This window comes from Phyllostomus hastatus, unplaced genomic scaffold (assembly GCF_019186645.2).
Source record: "Phyllostomus hastatus isolate PE091 unplaced genomic scaffold, TTU_PhHast_1.1 phas_scaffold_129, whole genome shotgun sequence".
Classification (NCBI taxonomy): domain Eukaryota; kingdom Metazoa; phylum Chordata; class Mammalia; order Chiroptera; family Phyllostomidae; genus Phyllostomus; species Phyllostomus hastatus.
The window spans coordinates 5137904-5164923 of NW_025334009.1; the positions used below are offsets into that span (position 1 = coordinate 5137904).

General features: G+C 62.4%; 4 protein-coding genes across 11 annotated transcripts in view; all 4 read left to right on the plus strand.

Moving 5' to 3' along the window:
• Positions 1-1486, plus strand: part of LOC123830398 (cadherin EGF LAG seven-pass G-type receptor 3-like) — a 36389-nt gene extending 34903 nt beyond the window's left edge. For 6 of the 7 annotated variants that reach the window (XM_045856570.1, XM_045856563.1, XM_045856565.1 and 3 more), the window contains 4 exons: positions 156-341; positions 548-602; positions 870-1006; positions 1237-1486. In XM_045856570.1, the coding sequence (XP_045712526.1) occupies positions 156-341; positions 548-602; positions 870-1006; positions 1237-1251 (393 nt within the window). In that variant the 3' untranslated portion in view covers positions 1252-1486. The remainder of the gene's footprint in view (positions 1-155; positions 342-547; positions 603-869; positions 1007-1236) is intronic. The other variant, XM_045856564.1, reaches the window with a different exon arrangement.
• A 1396-nt stretch (positions 1487-2882) lies between these two features.
• Positions 2883-4683, plus strand: TMEM89 (transmembrane protein 89). The gene is made up of 2 exons (XM_045856571.1): positions 2883-3389; positions 3792-4683. The coding sequence occupies exons 1-2, from the start codon at positions 3093-3095 to the stop codon at positions 3975-3977; spliced, it is 483 nt and encodes a 160-aa protein (XP_045712527.1). The 5' UTR covers positions 2883-3092; the 3' UTR covers positions 3978-4683.
• A 3263-nt stretch (positions 4684-7946) lies between these two features.
• LOC123830829 (cytochrome b-c1 complex subunit 1, mitochondrial) lies at positions 7947-18343 on the plus strand. Of its 2 annotated transcripts, none has more exons than XM_045857440.1 (13): positions 7947-8085; positions 8338-8481; positions 12409-12495; positions 13420-13549; positions 13739-13937; positions 14500-14579; positions 15974-16089; positions 16319-16462; positions 16595-16755; positions 16868-16953; positions 17282-17370; positions 17660-17735; positions 18157-18343. In XM_045857440.1, the coding sequence occupies exons 1-13, from the start codon at positions 8017-8019 to the stop codon at positions 18219-18221; spliced, it is 1446 nt and encodes a 481-aa protein (XP_045713396.1). In that variant the 5' UTR covers positions 7947-8016; the 3' UTR covers positions 18222-18343. The 2 variants fall into 2 exon arrangements, with proteins under 2 accessions (XP_045713396.1, XP_045713397.1); XM_045857441.1 differs by having other exon boundaries at positions 7956-8085; positions 8341-8481.
• A 3791-nt stretch (positions 18344-22134) lies between these two features.
• The window catches only part of COL7A1 (collagen type VII alpha 1 chain), a 30615-nt gene continuing 25729 nt past the window's right edge, over positions 22135-27020 (plus strand). The window contains exons 1-15 of the mRNA XM_045856877.1: positions 22135-22183; positions 22289-22374; positions 22925-23105; positions 23743-23902; positions 23993-24086; positions 24178-24339; positions 24561-24724; positions 24843-24972; positions 25105-25221; positions 25323-25469; positions 25557-25673; positions 25754-25903; positions 25983-26111; positions 26580-26723; positions 26823-26948. Of these exons, the coding sequence (XP_045712833.1) occupies positions 22290-22374; positions 22925-23105; positions 23743-23902; positions 23993-24086; positions 24178-24339; positions 24561-24724; positions 24843-24972; positions 25105-25221; positions 25323-25469; positions 25557-25673; positions 25754-25903; positions 25983-26111; positions 26580-26723; positions 26823-26948 (1906 nt within the window). The 5' untranslated portion in view covers positions 22135-22183; position 22289. The remainder of the gene's footprint in view (positions 22184-22288; positions 22375-22924; positions 23106-23742; positions 23903-23992; positions 24087-24177; positions 24340-24560; positions 24725-24842; positions 24973-25104; positions 25222-25322; positions 25470-25556; positions 25674-25753; positions 25904-25982; positions 26112-26579; positions 26724-26822; positions 26949-27020) is intronic.

Here is a 27020-nt window from a genome sequence, read left to right on the forward strand (position 1 = left end):
CCCGTGTCCGTGCCCCCATGTGTCTCCTGCAGGCCCCACGTTTGTCCCACGCCTGCTTGTCCCACCCCTGGCCCCGAGTGTCCCTGCCTGCCTGTCCCTGCAGTCCCTGCCTCACCCCCTCCTGGCCAGCCCCTGCAGCGTGTCTGCTTCCCCAGCAGGGAAGCACAGAGAATGAGCTCGAGGACACAGCAGCCAGCGGTCAAGACGATGCTGATGCCAAGGCCCCAGACCGGTCCACCCTGGAGGCGCTGGGCCTGCCTCCGCCAGACTTCCACAGCCTCGTCCTGGACCTGAGCTCCCTCTCCTTCGTGGACACCGTGTGCCTCAAGAGCCTGAAGAATGTAAGAGGCTGGGGGCGGGGGGAGGGGGGCCACGGCTCTGCAGCCTCTGACCTGACCCCATCACTCGCTCTGAGAGCCCTCTGAGCCTTCGGACCCCCCAAACCTGCTAGACTTCCCCCCTAAACTCCCTTCCCCTGGCCTGCCTGGGTCTCCCCCTGCAGCCCCGGAGCCCCCCCCCATAAAGCGGGCCCCCTTTTCTGCTGCAGATATTCCGAGACTTCCGGGAGATCGAGGTGGAGGTGTACATGGCCGCCTGCCACAGTGCGTGGGACGGAGACCGTGAGAGCGGTTTGGGAGGGGCGTGGGGTTCTTCTGGCCCAGGAGTCCGCCGGGAAAGAGTCTTTCTCTGAAACGGGAGGTCTGAGGTCTCCTGGGAGGCAGGGGTCAAAGGTCAAGAGTGACTGGGAGTTCTTAGCTGTGGCCTCAGCGGGGAAGCCTTGGTGACACGGTCCGAGTGTTCTGCTGGCGGCTGGGGCTGGGGTTCCTGGTGGCTCTTGGAGTCAGGAGAGACCCGCCCCTCGCCGACAGCTCCTGTGGTCGCCCAGCTGGAGGCGGGGCACTTCTTCGACGCGTCCATCACGAAGCAGCACCTCTTTGCCTCTGTGCACGATGCTGTCGTCTTCGCCCTCCAGCACCCGAGGTCCAACCACGTCAGCCCTGTTTTGGTGAGCTGACCTCTGGCCCACTGACCTCTTTACCTACTGCGTGTCCTTACCCTGACCCCAGCTCCAGGAAGTCCCCACTCTGCCTGGGTGCCCCTGACCCCAGTGGACCCACTGCCTTCCCCTCGTGCCTTTAGGTGAAGCTGCTCCCGGGGCAGAGGTTGCTGTCGGGGGGGGGGGCTGGTATGTGCCCCTGGTACCTGACCGGAACCTCCCCTCGTCTGCCCGCTCAGGCCACCAAGCTCTGACCGTGCGGCCGCCCTGCCTGAGACTGCCTACCTCCGGAGCTCGTGACGGGGCACCTGTGGGAACCCCTGCGCTGCCTCCACTGGTCACCCAGGAGTCCCTCCGCACGCACATACACACACACGCACACACTCACACACAACTCAGGGATGGAGGCCTGGGCTGGGGCACTGGCCAGGGCAGGGGTGGGGGATCATGCGTGTTTTCTACTTCAGGAATAAAGACTCGTTTGCCTGACACCGGGTTCTGCTGTGGCTTGGTGGAAGTCGGGGGCTGGGGGGGGGGGCGGCCACAGCCCTGGCTCCTGGCCCTTCTTATGCTCCAAAGTGGGAACTTGAGCTACGAGTTGGGGGCAGGCGGCGGGGGCAGTGAGAATAATCAGTAGGCAGGAGAGCGGTGGGGCCGCCCAGGTTCAAGTTTCTCCCCAGCCACGCAGCCCTCAGCGCCTGGATCTCGGCTGTAAAGTACACACTTGGAATTGGCTGCTTCTCAGGAATGGTCTGGTCTCAGGGACACCAGACAGGGAGCTGGGCAGGGCAGGTGCCGCCAGAGTGGGTAGCGTGAACACCTGAGCAGCCAGCCAAGGAAGCGTAGGTGTTCGAAGGTGCTCGCAGGTGCTGCTGGGCCGCATTTAGCGGTAGAGCACACATGACTGCTTTACGTGGGAAGGTGCCTCTCTGTATTACCAGGTCACCTGGGCGTGGCAGGCCACTGCCAGCCTAGAAGCACGGGCCACCTCTGCTGGAGAACAGCATCTGGACGTGTGGCCCCGCGGGCAGCCACGGGCTTTCTGGCCAGGGATGCTCTGTGTGACTGGGAGGTGGGAGGTCCCAGAACCTCCCCCCGGGGCCTGGCGTGTCCTCACCAGTAGAACAGGAATGGAGACAGTCCCCACGTCCTGTGTTACTCAACGAGGAAACGCCACAGAGCACTTGGAACAGTGCTTGGGCGAGTGGACGGAGGTGGCGCCACCCTCCGAGTCCTTGAGTCACCTTGTCCGCTCTGTTTCCAGCTCAAGTGTGGTCAGTGCCAGCCCCAGACCTGCAGCCCAGGAAGTCATGGCTTTTGTCTGCTCTGTCACCCTGCGTCCTGGCACCAAGGACCGTGCCAGGCACCAGGAGCAGTGAGTGACACGTGGCAGTGCTTGGCAAATATTGGTCGAGTTGAAGCTTATGTGCTGGAGAGGAAGACAGACCTCCAACAAGAGATTTCAGCTTCTTAGAAATACTTTAGGGAAAAAAAAATGAACGGGGTCACTCGGGAGAAGAGAAGACTGTGCTGCCCGAGAGGATCATGGGAGGCAAGGTGGTGCTGGAGAACTCCAGCTGTGAGAAGCACCTTCCCAGGTGCGAAGGGCAGGGCCCCTGCTGTTGGGGACAGTGGGTGTGTTCAGGAATGTGGGCAGGCGGGAGGGGAGACCTCACAGGCCAGGGTGAGCCTCGGGCCTTATTCCCAGGGGGGGAGGGGCCCACACTGTGGAGCGCTCACTGTACTTCTGTGTAGACTGTCCCGGAAGGCTGGGCATAGGGGGTCAGTGAGCAGCTCCGCTGGAGAGCAGCATTGTGGGGGGTGGGGTTAGAATTTTAGGGGGTGGGTGTTAGGTGTGGGGGAGGGCTGGGGAAAGGAGGTGGCCCTTCAGTCCCGGGCCCTGAGCCTGCCATGCCACCCTCCCGGGCCTGGCACTGTACCCACCACCACACTCCAGCACATTTTTCTGGCCGGGCTGTCCTTGCTGAAAGGCCAGGGGCCCCGCTGGAACCCCCAGCCCCTGCCAGGCCTGCCTCGGGGGGAGGGGTGTTTTCCTGTTGCCAGGCGCCCGGGTTCCGAGGCTCTTACTGCAGCCATGCCCGGCGACGTACCGTGCTTCCTGCTGCTGCTGCTCCTGCTGGCGATGTCGGCGCCCTCCCAGGCCTGGTCTCGGCCCCTGTGGTACCAGGTGGGACTGGACTTGCAGCCCTGGGGGTGCCAGCCGAGCAGCCTAGAGGGTTGTGGGACCGGCCTGGGCTGCCCCAGCCACTGGATGGGCCTGGGGATGAACCCCATCTACCCCGTGGCGGGCTTCACGCTCACCACCACCATGATGCTGGTCATCAGCCGCAAGGTGCTCCAGAGGCGGCGCTCACAGGGCAGCAAGAGTGAGGTGAGCCCAGCTCTGCGCGGCCCCGCAGCCTCCTCCCTCCACACACATCCAGTGTGGGCTCCTATCCTGCAGTCAACCCAACCCCACGGCCCCCCCCATCCTCCTGCCCACGTCTGCGGGGCTCCTGCTGCCCCACCCCCACCACTCACACCCCACGGGCCGTACGTATGTCCACACCTGTCAGCCCCTGGTCGTACCCCATGGCCAGCACCCCACCTCCTCTGTCTCCCTGCGACGCCCGTTCCTCACCCAGCCCCCATGGGCCCACGCCACTCTAGCCCCCAGATCCTCCATCAGCCTGACCCCCCTTCCCCGCCCCTCCTCCGTAGCTCCATTACTGCCCGCAGCACCCTTCCGCCCCGGCCCGCTGCTCTCACTGCTGCCCCCTGGTCCTCTCCTCAGCACCTGCAGGTGACCCCGGACATCTCTGGACCCTGTAAACAGCGGACCCCGATCTCGGACCACGCCATTCTCCTCACCGTCCTGCACATGCTGGACGCCCTGCTGGCCCAGATCCAGGGCCACCTGCAGAATCTAGCTGCTCAGCAGCCGGCGCAAATAAAGGGGACTCCCACCTCGAGTGGGTGACTCAACACACGCCTCTCTCTGCCTGGTGGCCGACTGGGGTGGGGATGGCCCGGGGCGCCGGGCCAGCCTTGCACCTGTGTGTCTGTTCTCCCACGCCAGCCTGGCCCTGTATCCCCCGCTTTCTACCTGTAGAACCTGCACGCTGTTGAGGCCTCAGTGCCCCGGTGGGTGGGGCCCAGGCTGGCTCACACTGCTCCATTGCCCTCTACCAACTGACGACTTCACCCAGAAATAGAACACTGCTATTCTGGGGTTCCTCAGGAGGCCCCAGTGGGGTGGGAGGAGACTTGACCATCAGGTTAGACTGCAGGGAGGCATGTCCAGAGGTGAGACCCCGGGCTGGGGCTGGAGCATGGACGGCAAGCCCTGGCCGCCTTCCTCTCTGTGGTGTCTCAGACGTGCGCTGGCGCCCGAGTGGCGCTTGTTCAAGGCCCCAGGAGGTGGAGTGAGGGCTGGACCTCCCCAAAGGGGCCCTCACCCCCCCTCCCTTCCTCTGCCACGGGCAGTCCAGGCTGAGTGGGTACTGAACCTGGGCATTTTAGGGTCTCCAGAAAAACAACGTAACATTATGAATTCAAAAACAGAAACAAGTGAGTTGAAATAATAAGTCACAACAAATGACAAATGTTAAAAAGTTGGCAAACACTACAATGCAAAGTCCAGAACAATAACATATTTGTGGTGTCTTCTTGATATGTTTCTGTAATACTCCTCCCCACCCCCCACCCCACCCCCCATGTTTTCTGGCTGCTCACTCTGGTGGCCTCTATGTAGAACAAGGATTTTGTAATTTGGGGAAAAATATTTCCCCTGTGGAGAACAGAAAGATAATTCAGTCTTCCTTCTAACATGGCTGGTTGAGATTTGTGTTTTAATTACTGATCGTTTAGAAGATGTATTTCTCTCCTTACTTGCTGTTGATGGTGTCACATGAAGGGCCTGGGTGGTTTTCAGATCTGGGAAACTTTCATCAACTTTGACGAGAGATGCTGAATGGTTTGGAAGGATTTTCGACGGATGGGCTTCTGGCTCCACTCATTTCAAACCTTGTTTTCCCTCCACCGCCCACAGTTTTTCTAGCCCTGGGCACTTGGGGAGGGGGGGGGGCAGGTTCTACCATAAACGCAGCAGGACCTTGTACTTCTGTCTCCTGACCAGCAGGGGGTGCCTAGAGGCCATTCCTACACCGGGTCAGGAACACTGAACTAACCATACTCAGCAGGGGAGCAACCCACGTAAATATGTCGCAGTAAACCCAAATCACGTGTGCCCCCCTTCCGGGAGGGCCTGCGGCTGCCCGTCCCGGGGGAGGCGGCTGCCTCGGCTCAGAGAGCCCCCCACAGCCGGCGTCCTCCCGCCCCCGCCAAGGCCTGTCTGAAAGGACACCCCGGTAAACATCTCAGCGTGTGCTTCCCAGAAAACCCAGCCTGGGACAGTCCTCGATGCACCCTCCTCTTGGCTGGGCCCCCCAAATGTCACAGCTTCTCTAACGTCCCCACCATAAGGGGAAGTGGGATGGAGTTCTAACCGGGTGTAGTTCGAGTAACTGGATTTTGCAAGTTTTCCAAAAATACTTGACCCCGTGAACAGACTACTGGGAGGTGCTCTCGAGGCCAGGAAGTAAAGGGCATTGACGGCTGAGTTTCCTCAGCCTCTTGTTAGGGCCACTTCTGTATTCTACAAGGTTTAATGAGCACCTACTGTTTGCCAGGATGCACAGAACACCACTGGCTCCTCCCTCGCCCACTCACAAGTAGGGGAGGGTGGTGGTGATAGTGAAACAGACTCAGAAAGGCAATTACTTTGCAGAGGCATGCTGGCCCGGTTGGGTGGACTGATTGCGGACACCTGGGACGAATGGGGTGGCGAGAGAAGGGGGAGAATGCTGCAGTCAGAAGGACAAGCAGGTGCAAGGGTGCGGTGGGGGAAGAGACTTTGGCCTGTCCCAGGGACCGTAAAGTGGTCAGGACTTCAGGGGAAAGAGCGAGCTCCGGGAGCAGGAGGGAGCTGGCTGGGAAGGGGCAGGAGCTGGCGCCTCCTGGGGAGGGGTGGTGGGCAGAATAATGGCCCCTTAAGATAACCGTGGAGTCAGTGACTATGTTACAACACTGGGCAAAAAGACCTTTGCAAGTAAAATTAAGATGAGAGACCTTAACGTAGGGAGATTACTCTGGATTATTTTGGTGGGCCCAAGTAACCACATGAGGCCTTAAAATATTCCAAGTGTGAGAGGCGCATCGCCCTCTGCTGCTGGCTTTGAGGAAGTCCCGCAGCCCTCGGGGTCTGGGCATGGTCAACAGCCTGAATGAGCGAGGACACGCTCTTCCCTGGAGCCTCCCGGAAGGAACGCAGCCCTGCCGATGCCTTGACTTTAGCCCAGTGAGATCCGTGTTGGACTTTGAGCCTACTGAACTGTGAGATAACAAATCTGTGTTGTGTTAAGCCATTACGTCTGTGGTCATCTGTTAAGGCAGCAATAGAAGACATACAGATGTTAGTATCAAGGGCGAGATCTTGCTACAACAATTTTTTTTTCAATGTGGAGATAACTTTGGAACTGGGCGGGGAGCAAAGGCTGGAAGAATTTCAAGGAACATAACAGAAAAAGCCAAAATTGCCTTTGTGGTGGCTCAGCATGAGCCATCCCAAAATGTGCCCCAGAGGTGCGTGGGTTTGTCTGATTGAGCTAAAGGCAATGGGGGCCTTCTGGGCTCATGAGAAACTCTTGTCCACGCTCCCCACCTTAACTGTCTACAGGCTTTTGAATGAGGAGCCTTGCCCACAATAAGAGCTTATGAAAGGTAACTTCTTTTGACCTACCTATATGGCAGGGCAAGCTTCTGCTTAATTACTGAACATGGTCTCTCCCTTCTGAAGCCCCAACGTTCATTACCTCATCTCTAGTTCACAATATCTTTTCCAAAAAATATTTATAGAGAGAGGGGAAGAGAGGAAGAGGGAGAGAAACATGAATGTGTGGTTGCCTCTCATGCGCCTCCTCCAATTGGGGGCCTGGCCTGCAACCCAGGCATGTGGTCTGACTGGGAATCGAACCAGCGATGCTCTGGTTCACAGGCCAACACTCAATCCACTGAGCCACACCAGCCAGGGCCCTCGCTCACAATGTCTTACACACGCATTTTCCCTTTCTGGTTCTGAACCTTTCCGGCGTGAGGGGTCTCTGACTCTCTCATTATGTGGGGCTCCCCTGCAGCGGAAGTGGAACTTGATTTTCTCTTGCCATTTGGTCTCATTGATTTGACTGCTCAGCCAGCCAGAAGAACCAGAGGAGGGAAAGGAGAGCTTCCCCCTTTCTCACACCTTCAACTCTTAGCAGAAATCTGAACTTTAAGAATGCCGCCCGTCGTACCTGGAACTAAATATAAAATAATATGGAATGTCAACTGTAATGGAAGAGTAAAGTTTAAAAAAAACGCTGCGGGCTGCCAGTGACGGCTCCCAAGGAAATGGGGAACGTGTAACTAGAAACTGTGAGAAAAGGCACCGTCGTTTTGTTGCTTGTGGGTGTGTGTGCTGCTTTTCACACAAGGAAACGGTTTCACAGATTCGTCTCAACTGCCCCTTTTTTCCTTAGCAACATATCGTTAAACCCCTTCCACGTCAACGTCTGAATTTATTTTACTCCTTTTAAGGGAAAACCGTATCTTTCAGCAACTGCCCTTTAGTCCCAGGATTCCTCGCTGGTGCTTTAGCCTGCTCCGAGCACGCAGGGGATTAGGGGGGCCCGTGGGCCGTGAGAAACACCGCTGACTCTGCCTCCTATGGATGAGAGGGGCAGTCGGGCTGGACTGCAGACGGGACCTCGCAGGCCGACAGACTGCCCGTCGGACAGATGCGCGCAGGTCCCTGCGGACAGCGCGGACAGCGCGGACAGCACCACCGACCGGCCAGGAGTGAATATCCTGGAATTCCGCCAGGGGGCGGCCAGGCGCCAAGGCTGAAGTCTGCGCCTGCGCCTCGGACGCCGTCGCGTCCGTTTACGCATGCGTGACGCGACTCTGGCTTACTGAGCTAGAAGATGGCGGCTTCCGCAGTTTGCCGGGTGGCCGGTGCTGGGACGCGAGTGTTGCTGCGCACCCGCCGCTCGGTGAGGTGGCAGCGGGGGGCGCAGAGTTATGGGACGTGGGACTTCGGGACGCTGACCGGGAGTGGGCTGTTAGCCGTGGCGCGTCGAGATTGAGGAGGCCGCGGGGTCAGGGCCGTGGGAAGGTCACGTCCCTGAGTGGGGAGGGCAGTATCGCGGCTGGCCTGGGGGCGGGGACGGGGATACCCCTGCGGGCCTGGGAGCTGAGGAGTGATACCCCAACCCAGACCTCAGTCCCTATCTCCTGCTTAATAGCAGCCGGCCCTGCTGAAGTCGCCTGCCTTGCGGAGCACGGCCACCTTCGCCCAGGCCCTGCAGAGCGTGCCAGAAACGCAAATCAGCCAGCTGGACAACGGGCTACGAGTGGCCTCCGAGGAGTCCTCACAGCCTACCTGCACGGTGAGTGGGGCCCGCTGTCCGGAGGGGACCTCTTTATTGCCCGGGAGTCATCCCAGGTCAGGGTGTGACCTTGAATACGAGGTCTCTGTGGTTCCTGTCACTCCTGCTCATTCACCATTGGATTGACCCTTTGGCACCAGACCTGACTCCATCCCCGCTTTGACTTCTGGAGTGGGGGCAGTCCTCACCAGCCAACACATTTGAAGTCAACCAAGAAGGAGGCCAAGGTGTTATGTACCCACCCCCCCAACTTTTTCTTAAGCAGCCCATATGAGAGAAGCAATTCTGTCTCAGTTTTACAATGAGGAAAATTAGGTTCAGAGACATTGGGTGACTGCCAGCCTCACAGCCCAAAGTCACAGTCTACTTGCTAAACTAGGAATGCATTGCAGAGGAAGGTTCTAGTGAAATGGGTGACTTTTCCAAAAAAGAAAAAAATGCAAACCCTCAAAATTGACTCAAGGATAGAAATCTTGACTAGATACATGAATAGGAGAGAAGATTCTCAAGAAGTAATCCTCCCCCTTCTCCCCACCCCATACTCCAGGGCTCAGTGGTTCTGTGGCAAATCTCTTTTAAGTTTTTCGGGAACAAGTAATGTCCTGTGTGATGTTCTCACAATACAGCAAAGGGTGATGGGTAACTTCCTAATTATGTGGCACCTGTATCAGCCAGCCCAAAGCCTGTTGAGAAAGCTTGGCAGAGAGTGCTGCGTTTCCTGGACTGGAAGATGCTCCCGACGTAGGGAGCATCAGAGAAAGAGCGCTGTCAGTTATTCTCAAAGGGAACCATGGAGTATAAGATGCATCTTCCTTTCCGTGATGTTCAGTGTGGCGTAGATGTTCATGTAAGAGTTTGTGACCTATGGTTGTACATCAGTATCTCTTAGGAAAGTAAATGTGAAATTTTGAGTCAATTAGGAACAAGAAGTACATTAGAAGACTAAATCTATGGGACATATGGGGTGAGTGGTGGTGTTTGCTTCACAGCACACCAGGAGGCTATTAAGAAAATTAGAAGATTCTTGCTCTGGCTGGTGTGGCTCAGTGGATTGAGCGCCGGCCTGCACACCAAAGGGTCGCTGGTTTGATTTCCAGTCAGAGCACATGCCTGGGTTGTGGGCCAGGTCCCCAGTGGAGGGCGCACGAGAAGCAACCACACATTAGTGTTTCTCTTCCTCTCTTCCCCTCTCCCTTCCCCTCTCTAAAAAAAAAGTAAATAAAATCTTTTAAAAAATATTTAAAACAAATGACAAGATTTTCCTCTTGGGTATCAAGGAGACACTTGGCCGTGTTAGGTGTTCAGGTCTGCTTTACAACTTTTGGGGGGGCTTCCTGTCAAGGTGGAGGTGTATGTAGGTAGAACACACCTCGCCTCATAATACAACCATAAGAAGGAACACAACTAACTTAAAAATGAAAAATACCCAGAACTGTATGGGAGTCTGAAAACCAAGGATTTAAAGAAGCTATGTTCATCCAGACGGGTAGGAGGGGCTGAGATGGGGACTCGGGGTGGAGAGGACTCTGCGTGCGGGGGGCAAGGCAGCGGTGGCTGAAAGAACAGTCAGCCTCACGTTCACGTGTGGTGGATGAAAATCAGGGAGACACTTGGTGAGCCAGCGAGCCCGGCCCCAGGTCGTACTGCACAGCCCAGGGCTCCCGCACCAGCAGAAAGAAAGCCTCACAACTTCTGGCTGTAAACCCAGCAGGGACTGGGGCAGTGGAACAAACTGCTGGCTTCTCAGGAGAGCCTGGAATGCATGCAAACCCACCCACCAGAGAACCATAGCCGGGACAGCCTCTGGAAGGGTGCCAGTCAATTACGGGAAGTGGGCAAAGGGACTGGAAACAGGGTGAGGGCCGGGCAAGCCCCCGGAAGTCAGGCAGCAGTGGCATTGTCCCCTTTTTGACCCCTCCCCCACACACGGAGCCACAGTTGCCCACCCGGGCAAACACCCAAGGCTCCTCCCCACAGGACTTAACAGGCTTGCTAAAACAATCAAAGCTGCTTTACCTAGTACAGAGGCACAGGGAGACTACCAAAATCAAGAGACAAAGAAATGTGGCCCAAATGAAGGAACAGAACAGAACCCCAGAAAAAGAGATAAGCAGTGCAGAGCTAACCAGCCTATCAGATGCAGACTATCAGATTCAGAACACTGGTGATCAGAATGCTCACAGATCTCATCGAATACAGCAAAAGCAGAAAGGAAGAAATGAAGGCTCTACTAAGGGAAATTAAGAGAAACCCACAGGAAACCAACAGTGAAGAGAAAGAAGCTGAGATTCAAATCAATGATTTCGAACACAAAGACGAAATGAACATTCAACCAGAACAAAATGAAGACACGAGTTTAAAAAAAATGAACGTTTAAGAAGACTCTGGGAGATCTCCAAAAAAGCCAACATCTGAATCATAGGGGTGCCAAGAGGAGAAGGGGAAGAGCAAGAAATTGAAAACTTTTTTGAAAAAATGATGAAAGAGAACTTTCCCAATTTGGCAAAGGAAATAGACATACAAGTCCAGGAAGCACAAAGAGTCCCAAACAAGTTGTATCCAAAGAGGTCCACACCAAGACAAATCAGAATTAAAATGCCAAAGATTAATTAAAGAGAATCTTAAAAGCAGCAACCTTATGAAAGTTTCCCATAAGACTGTCAGCTGATTTCTCAAAGGAAACTGCAGGTTAGAGGAGAGTGGCAAGAAGTATTCAAAGTGATAAAAGGCAAGGACCTACAACCTAGATGACTCTGTCCAGCAAAGCTAGCATTTAGAATGGAAGGGCAGATAAAGTGCTTCTCAGACAAGGTAAAGCTAAAGGAGTTCATCACCACCAAGCTCTTATTACAGGAAATATTAAAGGGATTTTTTAGGGAAAAGAGCAAAACTGTAAGCGTTAAAATGACAACAAATCAACAACTGAATCTAAAAAACTAAAGCAACTAGAACAGGAATTGAGTTATAGATATGGAGACCATTTGGAGGGTTATCAGCTGGGAGGGGGAGAATGGGGGAGAGGTGCAGAGGTTTAGAAGCATATTTGGGTAGGCACAGACCAGACGGGGATGTTAAGAACAGTATAAACAATGGAGAAGCCAAAGAACTTACATGTACAGCCCACGGACATGAACTAAGGTGGAGTAGCTGGAGGGAAGAGGGAAACCAGGCAAAGGGAGGCAAAGGGAGAAAAACTGGGACCACTGTGATACCATAATCAATAAAATACACTTTTAAAACTTGAAGTGTGAATGAAACCTATTTTCTTTTTTAAGATTTATTTACTTTTAATTGTTTTTGAGGGGTGGAGGGAGGGAGAAAGAGGGAGAGCAACATCTATGTGAGAGAAACATCGCCTGGTCCCTCTTGTACTCACCCCAACGAGGGACTGAACCCTGCACCCCAGGCACGTGCCCTGACTGGGAATTGAACCAGCGACCTTTTGCTTCGCAGAATGGCACCAAACTGAGGCACGCCGGTCAGGGCAGGCTGTTTCTTAACACAGAATGTTCCGTGTCTGAGCTGGTAGCCTCCTTCCTTCGTGGTGAAAGGGTAGAATCACCAGAACGAGGCAGGGTATAATGTTTAGAGAGGAGAAGGTAAGTTGTCAATCACGCGTTTCTTGTCCAGAAGACAACTGAAAATCAAGACTGAATTTGAGAATTTCAGTTTTGCGTAGCGATGGTTCCAGCTGAGCCTGCCCAGTTAGGAACTTGTGTGGGCGTCCTCGCCGGCTTGCCGGGAAGCGCGGTGGGCAGGAGAGGTGGTGCCGGGGGACCCCTGAATGTGATGGCCCTGCTTGGAGACAGCCGTCCCCCGCCCCGGGGCTGGGAGCCTCAGCTTTAGCCTGTGGGGCTGGGGGGAGTCCACCTGGTGGCGTGGACGTGAGTGGGGGCTGCAGTGGTTGGTTTGCTGCTTCCTGTCCAGGTCGGGGTGTGGATCGACGTGGGCAGCCGGTACGAGAATGAGAAGAACAACGGGGCAGGCTACTTCGTGGAGCACCTGGCTTTCAAGGTGAGGCCCCTGGAACCCTGCCCCCTGGGCTGTGTGTCTTGTCCCTCCCGAGGGTGCGGGTCGGAAGAGTCGGCCGCCTCCGTTCGGGGCTGCAGCCGCGGAGGAGCCTCTGGCTGGCCTTTCTGGAAGGAGCCGCGAGGCTCGGCCCCTTCCGAGGGAGCAGCTCTCTGGTGGGGCCCTGCGCAAGGCCCCCAGAGTCAAAACAACAAACAACAACACGAAACAGGGAGCCACAGGAGCCCCCCGCTCCACCAGCGAGGCCAGGCCTGTGTGTGCGCCGACGAGGAACCGTGGGCGTGTGTGGACAGGTCCCACTCCGAGCCCACGTGGGCTGGCCGAGGGCCGCGGTGGCGGCTGCCCCGCCTTCAGCAAGGCTCAGCAGTCGCGTCCGCACCAGCCAGGACTGAAATGTTCTAATGAATGGAAATAATGGAGAAGGAAATACGGGACGGGCAGGGGTGTGCAGCAGGAACGGCAGCCTGGCCAGCTGTAGCATCCGTGTGTGTAGGTCTTCATATGCTTGTGCGTGTGGCACGCACAACTGGGGTCCAGTCCCACAGAGGCCACTGCTCTTTAGCCAATGTGCACAGGCGTATGAATGGTGTGTAGGGAGTGCAGGTAGTGGCAGCATCGCCTGCACACAGGTGTGAGCCTACCTGACCGTGACTGCCAGTAAGGGGGGGGGGTGCCGGACATCTGGAAACACGTGCTGTGGCCGTGCCCTTCTTTCCTGGCCCCTGGCTGTCTCCCTTCTGCGGCCTCAGGCAGCTTAAGCTCGCTCAGTGCTTGGTCAGCACAGACCCTGGGCCCTCTGTCCCCGTGCTCTTTGCTGGAGACCACTGGTTCTGCTGAGACTTGGGCCTCTGAGGGTGGGGGTCCTGGGCTCTGTGGCTCCTGATTGGTGCTTTTGATGTCTGGTTCTAGGGAACAAAGAACCGGCCTGGCAATGCCCTGGAGAAGGAGGTGGAGAGCATGGGGGCCCACCTTAATGCCTACAGCACCCGGGAGCACACGGCTTACTACATCAAGGCACTGTCCAAGGACCTGCCGAAAGGTGACGCCTGGGGGGGTGGCAGGGGCAGGGCCGGCACTCCAGAGGCCGAGGACTGGCACGCAGGGGCCCCTCACCTGGTTTTAGAGCATGGCTTTGCAGCAGGGCATCCGGGGCCGCCAGGCCTGGGTGTCCGTGGTGTTGCTGGTCTCCAGTGGCCCACCTGACACCCAGACCTGCCCCCGCGTCCAGCTGTGGAGCTCCTGGCAGACATCGTGCAGAACTGCAGCCTGGAGGACTCCCAGATCGAGAAGGAGCGTGACGTGATCCTGCGGGAGCTGCAGGAGAACGACGCGTCCCTGCGGGACGTGGTCTTCGACTACCTGCACGCCACTGCCTTCCAGGGCACGCCTCTGGCCCAGTCCGTGGAGGGGCCCAGTGAGAACGTCAGGTGAGCGCCGTCAGGTGAGCGCCGGCCGGGCCGGCGGAGGTGGGGCTCGGGACCCCCTTCCGGCCCGGCTAGGCCACGCCCACGCCCACGCGAGTGTGTTTCTAGCTGGCTGCCTGTGCTCCTCATCTTCCCAGTTCACGCCGTGGGGAGCGCGGTCCGTGCTGCAGTGTGGTCCCTGTGGACCCTTTCTAATTCCTTTGTGGCCTCTGCTCGAAGTCGGGGCTTGCTTTCAGGACGTGCTCCCACGCGTGTCCTGACAACCTGAGGGAGGGAGTGTCTGGGTCTCCCACCCGTGTGGCTTTTTGTTCTGGGTGGGATGAGCGCTGACGCTGCCCCTGAGAGCGCACGGGTCAGCCCGCACCGCCCTCACCAAGGACCGCGGGCCTGTCCTGAGGTCAGGCAAGGGCTGCCCCCTGGGCCCCAGGGGGTGGGTGGCAGGCACGGGGAGGGGTCGGGCAGGGCGCTGGGGCTTGTTCTCTGGAGACGCCGAGTGTCTCCCTGTCTGTCTCCTCAGCCCCATTGTGCGGGGCAGGTGTTGACCCACTGGCCGTGTGTGTTGCAGGAAGCTGTCCCGGGCCGACCTGACTGAGTACCTCAGCCAGCATTACAAGGCCCCGCGCATGGTGCTCGCGGCGGCTGGAGGTGAGCGGTGGACTCATCGAAACCCCGTGGTAACAGCTGGGTGGGCACCGGCCTTGGCTACCCGGGTGCCCTGTGTCTGACTGTAGGGGACCTGGCACTCCTGAGCACCCTGCTCCCGCCCAGTCTGGATGGGAGCGGCCTCTGTCCCAGGGCTCCGAGGTGGAGCAGGAGTCTTCCCAGGTGCCAGCGCTAGAAGGGCCACGCAGGGTGCTGGGCCTCTCTCAGCACGGGCCTCCGTGGGGCTGCCCAGACTCGGGGCGGGCGGGCGGGAGGGAGCACGTGTGACGGCAGACTGGGGAGCGCCTGGGACGGGAGGCACAGAGTGGCGGGGGTTTGAGGGGAGACCGGAGCTGCGGGTCGGGGGCTGCTGTCGAAGCACTTGCGTTTGCACAGAGGCCTCAGGACTGGTGGGGGGCGGGTGGGGAGGGGCACCTGAGCGGAGGGGAAGGCAGTGCTGGGTGTGTTTTGAGGCTTGTTCTGCCGAGTGGGGGCCGGGGCAGAGGCCGGCAGGCCAGGGAGGGGCTGTGCAGGCTGCGACGGCAGGAGCGAGGGTGCGAGGGGAAGGACTCGGGGTGGCCCAGCCGTGGCAGAGGGGACGGGAGCAGGGTCAAGGGCGCTTCCCTGGCTTGTGGCTTCGGCATCCGGCTGCTTGTAGAAGACTGACGGGAAGAACGAGATGAGTGGCTTTGGGGTCGGTTAACCTGGGGACCGAGAGTGGTGGAGCTGCTGGCACATCAGACAGTCGAGTCCAGCAGAACCTGAGCTCAGGGGAGGAGAGAACGAAAGGCAGAGCCCTGGGGGGGCTGTGCTCTGGGGAAGACTTCCCCCCGCCCCGCACCCAGCGGCTGGGGTGCGAGGGCAGCAGGGCCCCCTCTCGCTGAGGTGAGGCGGTGAGGCCCCGCAGGGGTCCTGAGGGCACGAGTGGGTGATGTTACTGCTGAGTGTGCTCAGCCCCCGGACCCCAGAGCCAGTCACAGCCCCGCAGTGCCACCTCTCGGTGCCCCCTCATTCGCCACCCCGCACAGGGGCGGTGGCCAGGACCTGCCTGAGGGGGGCTGGAGGGGCCCGGCAGAGTGGGTGGCCTTGTGCCCCGGGACCCCCAGCCGTGTCCCTGACGCGGGTGGGATGCATCACGTGGGAACCGCTCCCCAGCTCAGCTGCTGCTGCTGGCCTTTGGGCCCGGAGCCGTCGGACCCTGCGGTGCCCGCCCTGCCCGTGCGGCAGAGCCTGGCCACGGAGGGTCTCCTCCCCCGCCCTGTCTTGGGGTCACGTCTTCCTTTTGCCATCCTCCACTGAGACGGGACCGGGCTCTTGCTCGTTCGCGCTCCTTTCCGTGGTTCCCCCGCCCCGGGCCTCACCCCGGCGGGCTGGTGACCCTGGTTCTGCCTCGGCAGGGGTGGAGCACCGGCAGCTGGTGGACCTTGCCCAGAAGCACTTCAGTGGCGTCTCGGGGACGTACGCGGAGGACGCTGTACCCACTCCCGCTCCGTGCCGCTTCACTGGCAGCCAGGTGGGCTGCCTGGGGGCGGGGGCGGTGCCCGCCGCTGGGGCCCCCAGGAGGGCCCTTGTGTGCCGGGTTACCTCACGGCGCCGCAGACGCCTCCACGACGGGGCCACGTGGCCGCTGCCTCACGAGCACGTGTTCACACTTGCACACACACGTTTCACCCACACCTGGCACCTTTTCTGGTTGCCTCAGTCACCCGGCAGTCACTCAGTCTTGCCGTGCACTGTTTCAGATATGCCACCGTGACGACGCCCTGCCCTTGGCCCACGTGGCCATTGCAGTGGAGGGGCCTGGCTGGGCCAACCCGGACAATGTGGCCCTCCATGTGGCCAATGCCATGATCGGCCACTATGACTGCACTTACGGCGGCGGCACGGTGAGTGCCAGGCTGGGTGTGGGGCGCTGCCTTCGGAGAAGAGAGGGTTCTGGGACCGTGCGCTTGGACTGCGGGGTGCAGGGTGTGGGCCGCAGGCGGAAGCGTGGGTGCTGACCCCTGTGCCCCTGGTAGCACCTGTCCAGCCCGCTGGCGTCCGTCTCCGCGGCCAAAAAGCTGTGCCAGAGCTTCCAGACCTTCAACATCTGCTATGCCGAGACGGGCTTGCTGGGCGCACACTTCGTCTGCAACCACATGAACATCGATGACATGTTGTTCTTCCTGCAAGGCCAGTGGTGAGTGCCCGCCCGGCCGCACCAGGTGGGAGGGGGCCTCAGAGCAGGGGGCGGGGGCCGGGCGGCTGGGAGACAGCACCGGCTCTCAGAGCAGACCCCGCTCCGGCTCCAGGATGAGCCTCTGCACCAGTGCCACGGAGAGCGACGTGCGGCGGGGCAGGAACATCCTGCGGAACGCCCTGGTGTCTCATCTGGATGGTGAGTCCAGCAGCCCTCTGGGTGGGGGTGGCGTGCACCCCGGCAGGGGCAGCCCCGGGTGGCCACCGCTCCTAACCGGCACTGGAAGGGAAAGCTTCGAAGGTTGCAGCGCACCCCGGCACCCCGCCCGTGGGCTTGGGGCTTCAGGTCCAGGCGTGGGTGGGCCGGGACCGCCGCCGGCTGCCTGCCCTACACTGACAGGTGGTAGAAGTGAGGGTGGGGGTCTGAGGTCAGACCAGGGTTCAGGTGTGAGCTCAAGCTGGAGTTCGGGTGTGTGCCGTGGGCCGGGATGCACGGGTGGACCTGGAGCCTCGCCTGCCCCTCGCAGGCACCACTCCTGTGTGTGAGGACATCGGACGGAGTCTCCTGACCTACGGCCGCCGCATCCCCCTGGCCGAGTGGGAAAGCCTGATTGCGGTAACAGGGCCCTGGGAGAGGTTCCGCAGTTCTGACCTGGCTGACGCTTAGCGGGTGGGCGGTTGAGGCCCGACGGTGCAGACTCCCTGGGGTCCCGGGCAGTGGGCGGGCACCAGGGCAGGGGAGAGGCGGGCAGGCGGCGGCTCTGGCCGTGGGGCTGGGAGAGCCCTGCCGTCTCTGTGCTTGTGCATCGTGGCGCGAGGGGAGGGTCTGCGCTGGCTGGGTAACCGGACGGGCCGAGGCGGTCCCCAGGTGCCTGTCAGTCATGCGCCCCTGCTCCGCCCTGCAGGAGGTGGACGCCAGCGTAGTCCGAGAGGTCTGCTCCAAGTACTTCTATGACCAGTGTCCGGCAGTGGCTGCGATGGGTGAGCGACCTGGAGGGCCTGCCCTTTGTCTCTCTCCCGGGCCGTTCTTTTGGCCTCCCCCACCCCCCAGCCCCCACTGGAAGCAGCCAGTGGAGGCCCCCAGGAGGCTCTGCCCGTAGTCTGGCTGCCAGGGAGTTCTTGCTCAGAAAACCTGTCCCAGCAGCTCCTTGACTCCCTGCCAAGGTGCCTCCATCAGTACCCGGCACCCACCAGGTAACGGACACCTCCGTGGGGGGGGGGGGCTCTGAGGGCCAGAGCATGAAGAGACAGGCTCAGCACCCCTGGAGGAATGTTCTTTTCCTTCTGCACTCAAAGCCTGTCTTGTGCTGCTCTGGGCAGCTCTGAGGTGGGTGCGGCGCGGGGCCAGGTGTCCCTGTACCAGCCAGGCGCCCCACCCTCACACCCCACCCTCTCCCCACAGGGCCCATTGAGCAGCTCCCCGACTACAACCGGATCCGCAGCGGCATGTTCTGGCTGCGCTTCTAGGCAGGAAGCCTGTGCAGACAAGAGGCAGGGCTGGGGTTCGTGGTCCCCCCACCACGCACTGGCCGCCTCAGCTCTTCGGCCCTGTGCTGCACACTGCCACCAATAAAGTCCTGTGTTGAGAACTGCGCTGTCCTTTCTTGGCTTCGGCACAGCCGCTGGGCCGCGGATGGGGTGGCGGGGACGTTCCCCCCCCCGGTTCTGTGTACCCGGATCCTTGCGCCTTCCCACGGGCTGGCGTGTCCTCGGGCTGGCGTGTCCTCGGCCAGGGGCGAGTGTGGGGCCTGCGGCAGGGAGTCCGGAAGCCTTTGATGCCTGCGGGGAGCTGGGGCCAGATGTTCCCACTTAGCCACGTGGGGGACGCTCCTGGCCAGTCCGCCCCAAGGACGGGGCGTGGCCGCCCATGGGAACTGCTCGCACGGCCTTTGCCCGGGTGGAGGGCCCAGCTGGGCAGACTCGGGGGCTCAGGTGGGGAGCCTCCTGCTGTGGGCCCAGGGCCCCTAGATGGATCAAAAGGGAACAAGGACTCCCCCGAGGAGGCCACCTTCATAATATTTACTCTGGATTCTGGGAGGAGACTAGCCTGGGGCACCGTGTTCCCATTTGGTTGCTAACTGCTGCCTGGACAGGCAGAGCACAGAATCCTTCGCCTCAGTTTGCTTGCTGCTGACTCAGGCTCCAAGAATATCCCTGAGCTCAGTGGGACCTGCGCCCCCTCCCTTGACTAGGTCTCTCCCAGACAAGTCCTGAGCTGCTGGCTCAAGGGTCCCCTCCCCACGTCCCCGAGGCAGCCAGGACCTGGCGGAGCTCTCAGCTGTCTAGTCCCCTTGCCACCTGTGGGGCCCTCCTGCACCTCGCCCCCCTGCAGTCCGGTGCCCCGGGAGCCCCGGGGAGTTGGGAGTGAGGGTCCCGACTCTGCTGTGAGGAAGGCGAGCAGGGTGCTGGGCAGGGTGCTGGGTGGGGTTGTGGAGAACTGTTGGGAAGCCCCAGCAGCCCTGGAGTCACCGCTGCCCTGCCCCAGTGCTGTCCCCTCGCCCCTATTTGGTGCCATGGGTTGTCAGGAAATAACTGCCAAGCGCCCCTGGTGCTCAGGGCTGGGGGACGCCGGTCCCCAGCTCGGCGGCTGCTGGAGAGAAGGTGCGGCCTGTGCAGAGGCCTGCGGGGCCCGCCCCGGGTGCCGGCAGAGGTGGCGCACCAGGCTGCCGGAGCAACAAGTGCTGGGTCCGTCGTCTCCCCGGGCGTGAGCTCCCGAGGGGCAGGACTCGGCGTCTAAGCCCAGGTGTGACCCTCAAAGGTGTCAGGCGTGCTGGGCGCAAGAGCAAGAGCTCCGGGGCCTTAACACCAAGCCAGGGAATTGGTCTTCACTCTGGAGGCCCGAGGGGAGGGGCACTGGGAGTTCCTGGGAAGGGGGCCGCCGAGGTCGGCCGAGATGCCCTGTGGGGACTCCCGGGCTGGGTTTCCGGGGTATCCTGGTGAGCAGCCTTGTGGCAGAGCCGAGGCTGTGGCTGTGGGGGCCACGGCCGGGACGGCATCCCCAGCAGGGCCGGGTGCCCAGGGGAGGAGCAGGGTGGAGGAGGGTGGCCGGCCCAGCTCGTGGCCGTGGTTCTGGGAGGCATTTGGAGTGCCCAGGACAGTGGGGCGCGTGGGGCTAGCACCCTAAAACGAGGCCTCGGCCGGGAGCAGACAGCACCGTCTGGCAGAGGGGTGACCGAAGGAGATGTCCAGGGGCGAGTGGAGGGAGGACGGCGCTCGGGCCACTGCCCCGGCGGAGGGCACGGGCCTCCGGGGCTGTGTCAAGGTTGCTGGCCGGCCTGGAGGCTGGGCCTCAGGACCACACCCTCACACTCCAGCCTCCCTGAGCGCTAGACACGCACTCAACCCCAGCCCAGCGCCTGCCTCCTCAGCAGCATCTCCCGGCACCCTCTGAGTGAGCCCCTCTTATAGCAGGCAGCCCTCCTTTCTTTTGGGGGGCCCTCAGTGGTTCTGATGAGGTCAGCTCGAACACCCTCTCAGCTGGGCCTCTGGTCTCCCCCACAGGCTCAGCCCACAGCTGTGTCTGAACCCTGTGCACCAGCCCGTCCCAGGCTCACCCTCCCCGCTGCTGTGCGAGGGGAAGAGGGGGGTCTGGGGCCAGGGGCTGCCTCACGCGGACATGTCTGGTTCTCTGCTGCCCTCTCCTGTGGGACAGCTTCAAGGGGTTTTGGGTCCCCTCGAATGGTCATGGTTGAGACCTTGACCTTGGAAGAAGGTTCTGGGCCCTGTGGGTCACAGCACTGCCTCCTAGGATAAGTATGGGGTGGGGTCAGTGATGAAAGGTAGCCTCTGCCTTCTGGGTAGTAGGCTAGCAGGCAGCGTTGATGGACTTGAATGCCCCCAGCTCTGGCTGTCCTCGGAGCCTCGGACCCTGGCTGAGTCTGGGGCGGACAAATGTAACAAGTGCTGTCCCCATCTCTCCCCTCTCAGCCCGTGGACCCCCGGGGAGGCTGTGGGACCAGGCATGTTGGAAGGGGCTCCATGGCAGTGATAAGAGTAGGAAGATGTACTTCCAGGGCTTCTGAAAATGACCCAGGACTGGCAGGAAAAACTGGGGGCCTGCCTTCTTGAGAGCATCTCTGCCTGGGGTCACCCCCAACAAAGGAACACAGGAGTACACACAGTCACCTCCTCAGGACAGTGGCCTCGACCGGAGGGCGTGGGGGTGTGGAGGAGCCTACGCACAGTCACAGAAGCCAGCTGAGGGTGGCGAGGGGACAGTCAGGCTAACGCAGGGGGGAGACGCGGGGCAAGGGCAGTGACGAAGCCGGAGGCTGTAGGTGGACCGTGAGGGCAGGAAGGAGGGGACCCCGGGGCGACCTCTGGGCCTCGGGGGGGGGTGACAGGCGGAAGTGGGTCTCTGAGGAGAGTAGACCGAAGGAGGTGTAGGTAGGGGGACCTGGCCTGAGGCAGGACAGAGGGGGCGCAGACAGGAGGGGACCTGGCCTGAGGCAGGACAGAGGGGGCGCAGACAGGAGGGGACCTGGCCTGAGGCAGGACAGAGGGGGCGCAGACAGGAGGGGACCTAGTCTGAGGCAGGACAGAGGGGGCACAGACAGGAGGGGACCTGGCCTGAGGCAGGACAGAGGGGGCGCAGACAGGAGGGGTGCATTCCTGCGACGTGAGCTGTCACTGGGGGTGGTCCCAACCTCTGCACAGGGACAGCCCCTCCCTGCAGACACAGCTGGATGGCATCTGTCCGGGCCTGGCTCAGGGCACACAGTGAGGGATGCCGGACACTGGGGTGGACACGTAAGCACGAGCGTGACACGGATTCTCCCCCATCCCCTCTCCGCAGGGGGTGCACGTTACCCGGGTGCAGCCCAGCGGTGCCTGCTTCCCCTGGGAAATGAGCTCTGTGCCCTCATTTGCTGCGAGCTCTCTGCTTATCAAAGGGACTGGGGTGCGGTGCAGGAGACCCGGCAGACAGAGGGACGGCTGAATCACGGGAGTGGCCGGCGGGACTCATGGCCCGAGGGTTAGTCTGGGCACCCCCACGGGGTGGGGGGGGTGAGTCATTTCCAGCTGCAGCCTCCCCCACCCCCCCCCCACCATCCTGTTGCCTCTCCAGTCCCCGGGAGCCCGTGGGAATTCTGGCCTCCAGCAGCCACTTCGCCAGTCACCCTGTGTTTTCTCTGAAGCAGCCGACACCTCTGACCCCTGGTGGGGTCCTAGGGGGCTCCCCATCAGCGTCTGTCTGCGGAGAACCCATACTGTGGGAAGAAGCCATAGGAGGTGGGGGGCTTTACTCTCGAGTCAGATCATCTGTCCAGGGGAGAGGGGGGCGGTGGCCTCTGGGAGGTGGGTAGGGGCGGGCCCCTGGGTCCCCGCCCGCCGCTCCGCCCCCCCGGGATTAGGGACTTTTCTCTGCTGTGGCCGCGGGACTGCAGCGGCGGCGGCTGGCGGTGGGAGCCGGCGGACCGGACCGGCAGGCAAGACCGGGACTGGGGGTCGGGGAGCACTGGGCTTGGGCCCGCCGAGGCCGCGGGGGCCAAGGGACAGAGGCGGGGTCCTGGCTGACCCTCTCCCCTACCCAGGATGAGGCTGCGACTCCTGGTGGCCGCATTCTGCGCGGGGATCCTAGCAGGGGCGCCCCCCGCGCGGGCCCAGCACAAGGAGAGAGGTGGGCACGCCAAGGACGGACCCCTTGCAGGGCACCGCGCCCCGTCACCTGCGGCTGCCCTCTACCCTCACCTCGGCTCTGCACCCCCCTCCCCACGACCCTGTGACCCTGCGAGCAGGCCTCCAAGTCTCTCTGGGCTCCCCACTTCGCGCTGCATCTCCCAAACCGCACCCCAGCCTGTGCAGACCCCACCTCTGACTCCCCAGACGCGAGCTGGGTTTCCTGCCCCCCGACACTCGACACTCGGGCTGACCTCCCGAGGCCAACCGCAACCCCAGAGCACCCCGGGCTGCCCGCCGCAGGCAACGCTCCCTCCCCAGCAGTCCTCGGGGGACGGGGAGTCGGGTGCGGGAGTCTCTCCCTCTGGGCACCGCTGCCGCCTCCGCTCCCCCCGAGGCTCCCAGGCCCCAGCGGCGCAGGGCCGGCTTGCGCAGCAGACGGGGGGCTACCCCCTATCCCAGCCCGTAGTCCCAAGAGACCTGGAGCAGTGAGGGGGGCGGGCGGGGGGGGGCCTCCAAGAGGAGGTGGTGACCGCTCCCGCCCGCCCCAGTGTCCTGCACGCGCCTGTACGCCGCCGACATCGTGTTCCTGCTCGATGGCTCCTCTTCCATCGGCCGCAGCAACTTCCGAGAAGTGCGGGGTTTCCTCGAGGGGCTGGTGCTGCCCTTCGCGGGAGCGGTCAGTGCGCAGGGGGTGCGCTTCGCGGCCGTGCAGTACAGCGACGACCCCCGGTGAGTGGCTGCCGGCAGCCCCAGCAGGACCCCTCCCCCGGGCAGGGGCAAAGATCCCCCAAACCCTCAGGCCAGGCTTTGGGGAACCCAGAGCCCCCCAGCCAGGACCTCCTCTGCAGACAGAGCAGGCGTCTCCCAGATAGAGCCCCGGCCCCTGGGACACCCCCAGACCGGCGCCCTGCCGGAGACAGGGGCTCCGTGTCCCGATCCGAAGAGGGACAAGCCAGGAGGGTCCCAGGGCCCCAGAGGCCCCCTGCCTGCCGGACTCCCCAAGTCCCAGCCCCCAGTGCCTTCAGTCTCTCCGCTCACCACCAGATGGCCTTCCTGCCTGGCCAGCGTCCACCTCCCCACAACTGGGCCCTTCCTCCTACAGTAGTTAATTAACCAGACATCCTGTCCCCTGAGGCCGAGGGCCCCAAGGATGGGCGGCCCGCCCTGGCCCAGCCGCAGGCAGGCCCGGGCACCTGAAGAGTCTGTTAACTCGGGGGCTTCATGGGTGGAGGGCGGGAGTCGGAGGACCAGGGGGGTGGACCCTCAGGGGGGCTGGTGCTCACAACCCTCACCCCAGAGGCCCCCCCCACCCCGAGACCAGGGCCAGAAAAGGACCCGGCCTGTTGCTGCTCCCCAACCCCCGCAGGACAGAGTTTGGCCTGGACGCGCTCGGCTCCGGGGAAGAGGTGGTCCGCGCCATCCGTGACCTCAGCTACAAGGGGGGCAACACGCGCACGGGGGCCGCGATTCTCCACGTGGCAGACCGCGTCTTCCTGCCCCAGCTGGCCCGACCCGGCGTCCCCAAGGTGACCTCTCTCCCCACCCGCCACGCCCCCCAGGGGGACCCCAGTGTCACTGCCCCAGGCAGCCCTGACTTGGCCCCCGCACCCGCCCAGGTCTGCATCCTCATCACCGATGGGAAGTCCCAGGACCTGGTGGACCCCGCTGCCCAGAAGCTGAAGGGCCAGGGGGTCAAGCTGTTTGCCGTGGGTGAGTGCCCGGCTGGGGTTCCAGGCTGGCTGGGGCAGGGGCCGGCCCGGGAGCACGTGGGCAGCGGAGCCCTGATTGGACGTCACCTCAGGGATCAAGAACGCGGACCCCGAGGAGCTGAAGCGAGTTGCCTCACAGCCGACCAGCGATTTCTTCTTCTTCGTCAACGACTTCAGCATCCTGAGGACGCTGCTGCCCCTCGTCTCCCGGAGGGTGTGCACGACAGCCGGAGGCGTGCCCGTGACCCTGCCCCGTGAGTCCCCGCCCACCTGCCCGCCGTGTGCGTGTGCGTGTGCGCCCTGGCCCAGACCCCCCAACCCCGAGCCCCGTTCCCGTGCTCCGGACAGACAGCCGGCCGGGGGTGCGGTCCTCCTATCCTGCCCTGGAGGTGGCGCCCAGACCGCTGTGCTCCTGACCCTTGACCCCACCGTAAGAGCTGACCCCTGATCCTGCCGCCTGATTCCCCCTTCCCAGCCGATGACTCCACCTCTGGTCCGCGAGACCTGGTGCTGTCTGAGCCGGGCAGTCAGTCCTTGAGAGTCCAGTGGACGGCGGCCGGCGGCCCTGTGACCGGCTACAAGGTCCAGTACACTCCCCTGACGGGCCTGGGACAGCCACTGCCGAGCGAGCGGCGGGAGGTAAAGACGAGCGGCGGGAGGTAAAGACGTCAGGGGCGGCGGGGGGTAGGACGGGGGAGGGGGAGTTGGAGAGTCAGGACTGGGCTGGGCAAGTTGAGTGACCTCTGACCCCGGGCAGGTGAGCGTCCCCGCCGGTGAAACCAGCGTTCGGCTGCAGGACCTCCGGCCACTGACCGAGTACCAAGTAACCGTAGTGGCCCTGTACGCCAACAGCATCGGGGAGGCCGTGAGCGGGACTGCTCGGACCAGTGAGCACCCTGCTGCCCTCTGACCCCGCCCCCCCCACCGACAGCCCGCCCCACCAGCCCCTCCCCACTCCTGACTCCACTAACCCCTGGAGGTTAACCACTAACCACTAACTAACTCCAACCTTCCCCCAGCCGCCCTGGAGGGGCCGGAGCTGACCATCCAGAACACCACGGCGCACAGCCTGCTGGTGGCCTGGCGGAGCGTGCCGGGGGCCACTGGCTACCGAGTGACGTGGAGGCTCCTCAGAGGTGAGCAGGAGGTGTGGGTTGAAGGGGGTCCCCGCACCTCACACGGGACGGCAGAGCCCTGAGTCTGCATGACCCCTGAGCCCTCTGTGCGCCCCATGCAGGTGGGGCCACGCAGCAGCAGGAGCTGGGCCCTGGGCAGGGGTCAGTGTGGCTTCGTGGCCTGGAGCCGGGCACAGACTACGAGGTGACCGTGAGCGCCCTGCTGGGCCGTGGCGTGGGGTCCACCACCTCCCTGACCGCCCGCACCGGTGAGAAGGCTGGGTACACTGTTGGGGATGGGTGGACAGGCAGGCAGGGGGAGAGGACACCGCTAACGCCCCGTGTGCCCTGGGCAGACCCTTTGGTGGAGCAGACGCTGCGCCCGGTCATCCTGGGCCCCACGTCCATCCTTCTTTCCTGGAACGCGGTGCCCGAGGCCCGGGGCTACCGGCTGGAGTGGCGGCGTGAGAGCGGTCAGTGCAGGGAGGACAGCGGGCAGGCAGGGCCGGGGCTTGGCTTCAGCCGGCCTGACCCTGACCCCGCCATCGCGCAGGTGTGGAGACGCCTCAGAAGGTGGTGCTGCCCGCTCACGTGACCCGCCACCAGCTGGATGGGCTGCAGCCAGCCACGGAGTACCGCTTCACGCTCTACACCCTGCTGGAGGGCCGTGAGGTGGCCACGCCCGCGGCCGTGGTCCCCACAGGTGAGGGCTCGGTGGGCCCGGCCAGGTGAGGTGGGGGGCCAGGGCCCCAGGCTGCCTCTCACGCCGTGTCCTCCAACAGGGCCAGAGCAGCCCGTGGGCCCGGTGACAGATCTGCAGGCCACCGAGCTGCCAGGGCAGCGGGTGCGCGTGTCCTGGAGGCCCGTCCCCGGTGCCACCGAGTACCGCGTCACCGTGCGCGGCACCCAGGGTGAGGCGGACATGGACAGCACCCCCCCCCCGCATGCACACTGAAGTTCCAGCCTTCGGGGTCCGGCTGCACCCTCACCCCACCTCCCTCCGCTCCTGGTCCCGCAGTCTCCTCCGGGTTCCTTTTCCACCCCCCAGCTGTGACCACTGTCCACGTGGACCCCGCGTCCCGTGTCCCCAGCCGACGCTGTCCCCTGTCACCCTGCGCCGCTATCAGCGACCCGTCGGCTCACGTCCTGTCCACGGCCCCCACCGTCCTGTCCCGCCCCCGTCTGTCCCTGGCCTGGGTCACCCCGCGTCACTCTCCATCACGGACCCTCCTTCCCCCGCCTCGTCTCACACCCCCTTCTCACACCGTGGCCCGTCCCTCACCGACCTCCCGCCCCCGGTCTCTGCCCGTCCCTGTCCCTGATGACCCCGCCTCCCTCTGTCTCACGGCCTGGCCCGCTTGCCCCGCCCTCTCCCTCAGGGGTCGAGCGGACCCTGGTGCTTCCCGGCAGTCAGACGGCCTTCGACTTGGAGGACGTCCGGGCGGGGCTGAGCTACACCGTGCGAGTGTCTGCTCGGGTGGGTGCCCGCGAGGGCGGCGCCGGCACCCTCACCGTCCGCAGGGGTGAGTGCAGCGCTGCGGTGGGGGGGGGTGCCGTGGGGGCCCGCTGCCTGACCCGCCGGGCCCTAGTCATGACCCCTGACCGCTGTCTTTAACCCCCAGAGCCAGAAACCTCCCTCGTGGTCCCAGGGCTGCGGGTGGTGGCATCAGATGCCACCCGGGTGCGAGTGGCCTGGGGACCCGTTCCTGGAGCCAGCGGGTTCCGGGTCACCTGGAGGACGGACACTGGTTAGTGCGGGGGGTGGGGGCTGTTGCCGAGGGGAGCGACCAGGGCGTGGGGCTCGAGGGGGCGGGTGGGAG

Coding starts and splice junctions, on each gene's coding strand:
- TMEM89 (XM_045856571.1), top strand. CDS start 3,093: ATGCCCGGCGACGTACCGTGCTTCCTGCTGCTGCTGCTCCTGCTGGCG. Junction 3,390..3,791: donor CACAGGGCAGCAAGAGTGAG/GTGAGCCCAGCT, acceptor TCCTCTCCTCAG/CACCTGCAGGTGACCCCGGA.
- LOC123830829 (XM_045857440.1), top strand. CDS start 8,017: ATGGCGGCTTCCGCAGTTTGCCGGGTGGCCGGTGCTGGGACGCGAGTG. Junction 13,550..13,738: donor GTCCAAGGACCTGCCGAAAG/GTGACGCCTGGG, acceptor CCCCGCGTCCAG/CTGTGGAGCTCCTGGCAGAC. Junction 16,756..16,867: donor TTCTTCCTGCAAGGCCAGTG/GTGAGTGCCCGC, acceptor CTCCGGCTCCAG/GATGAGCCTCTGCACCAGTG.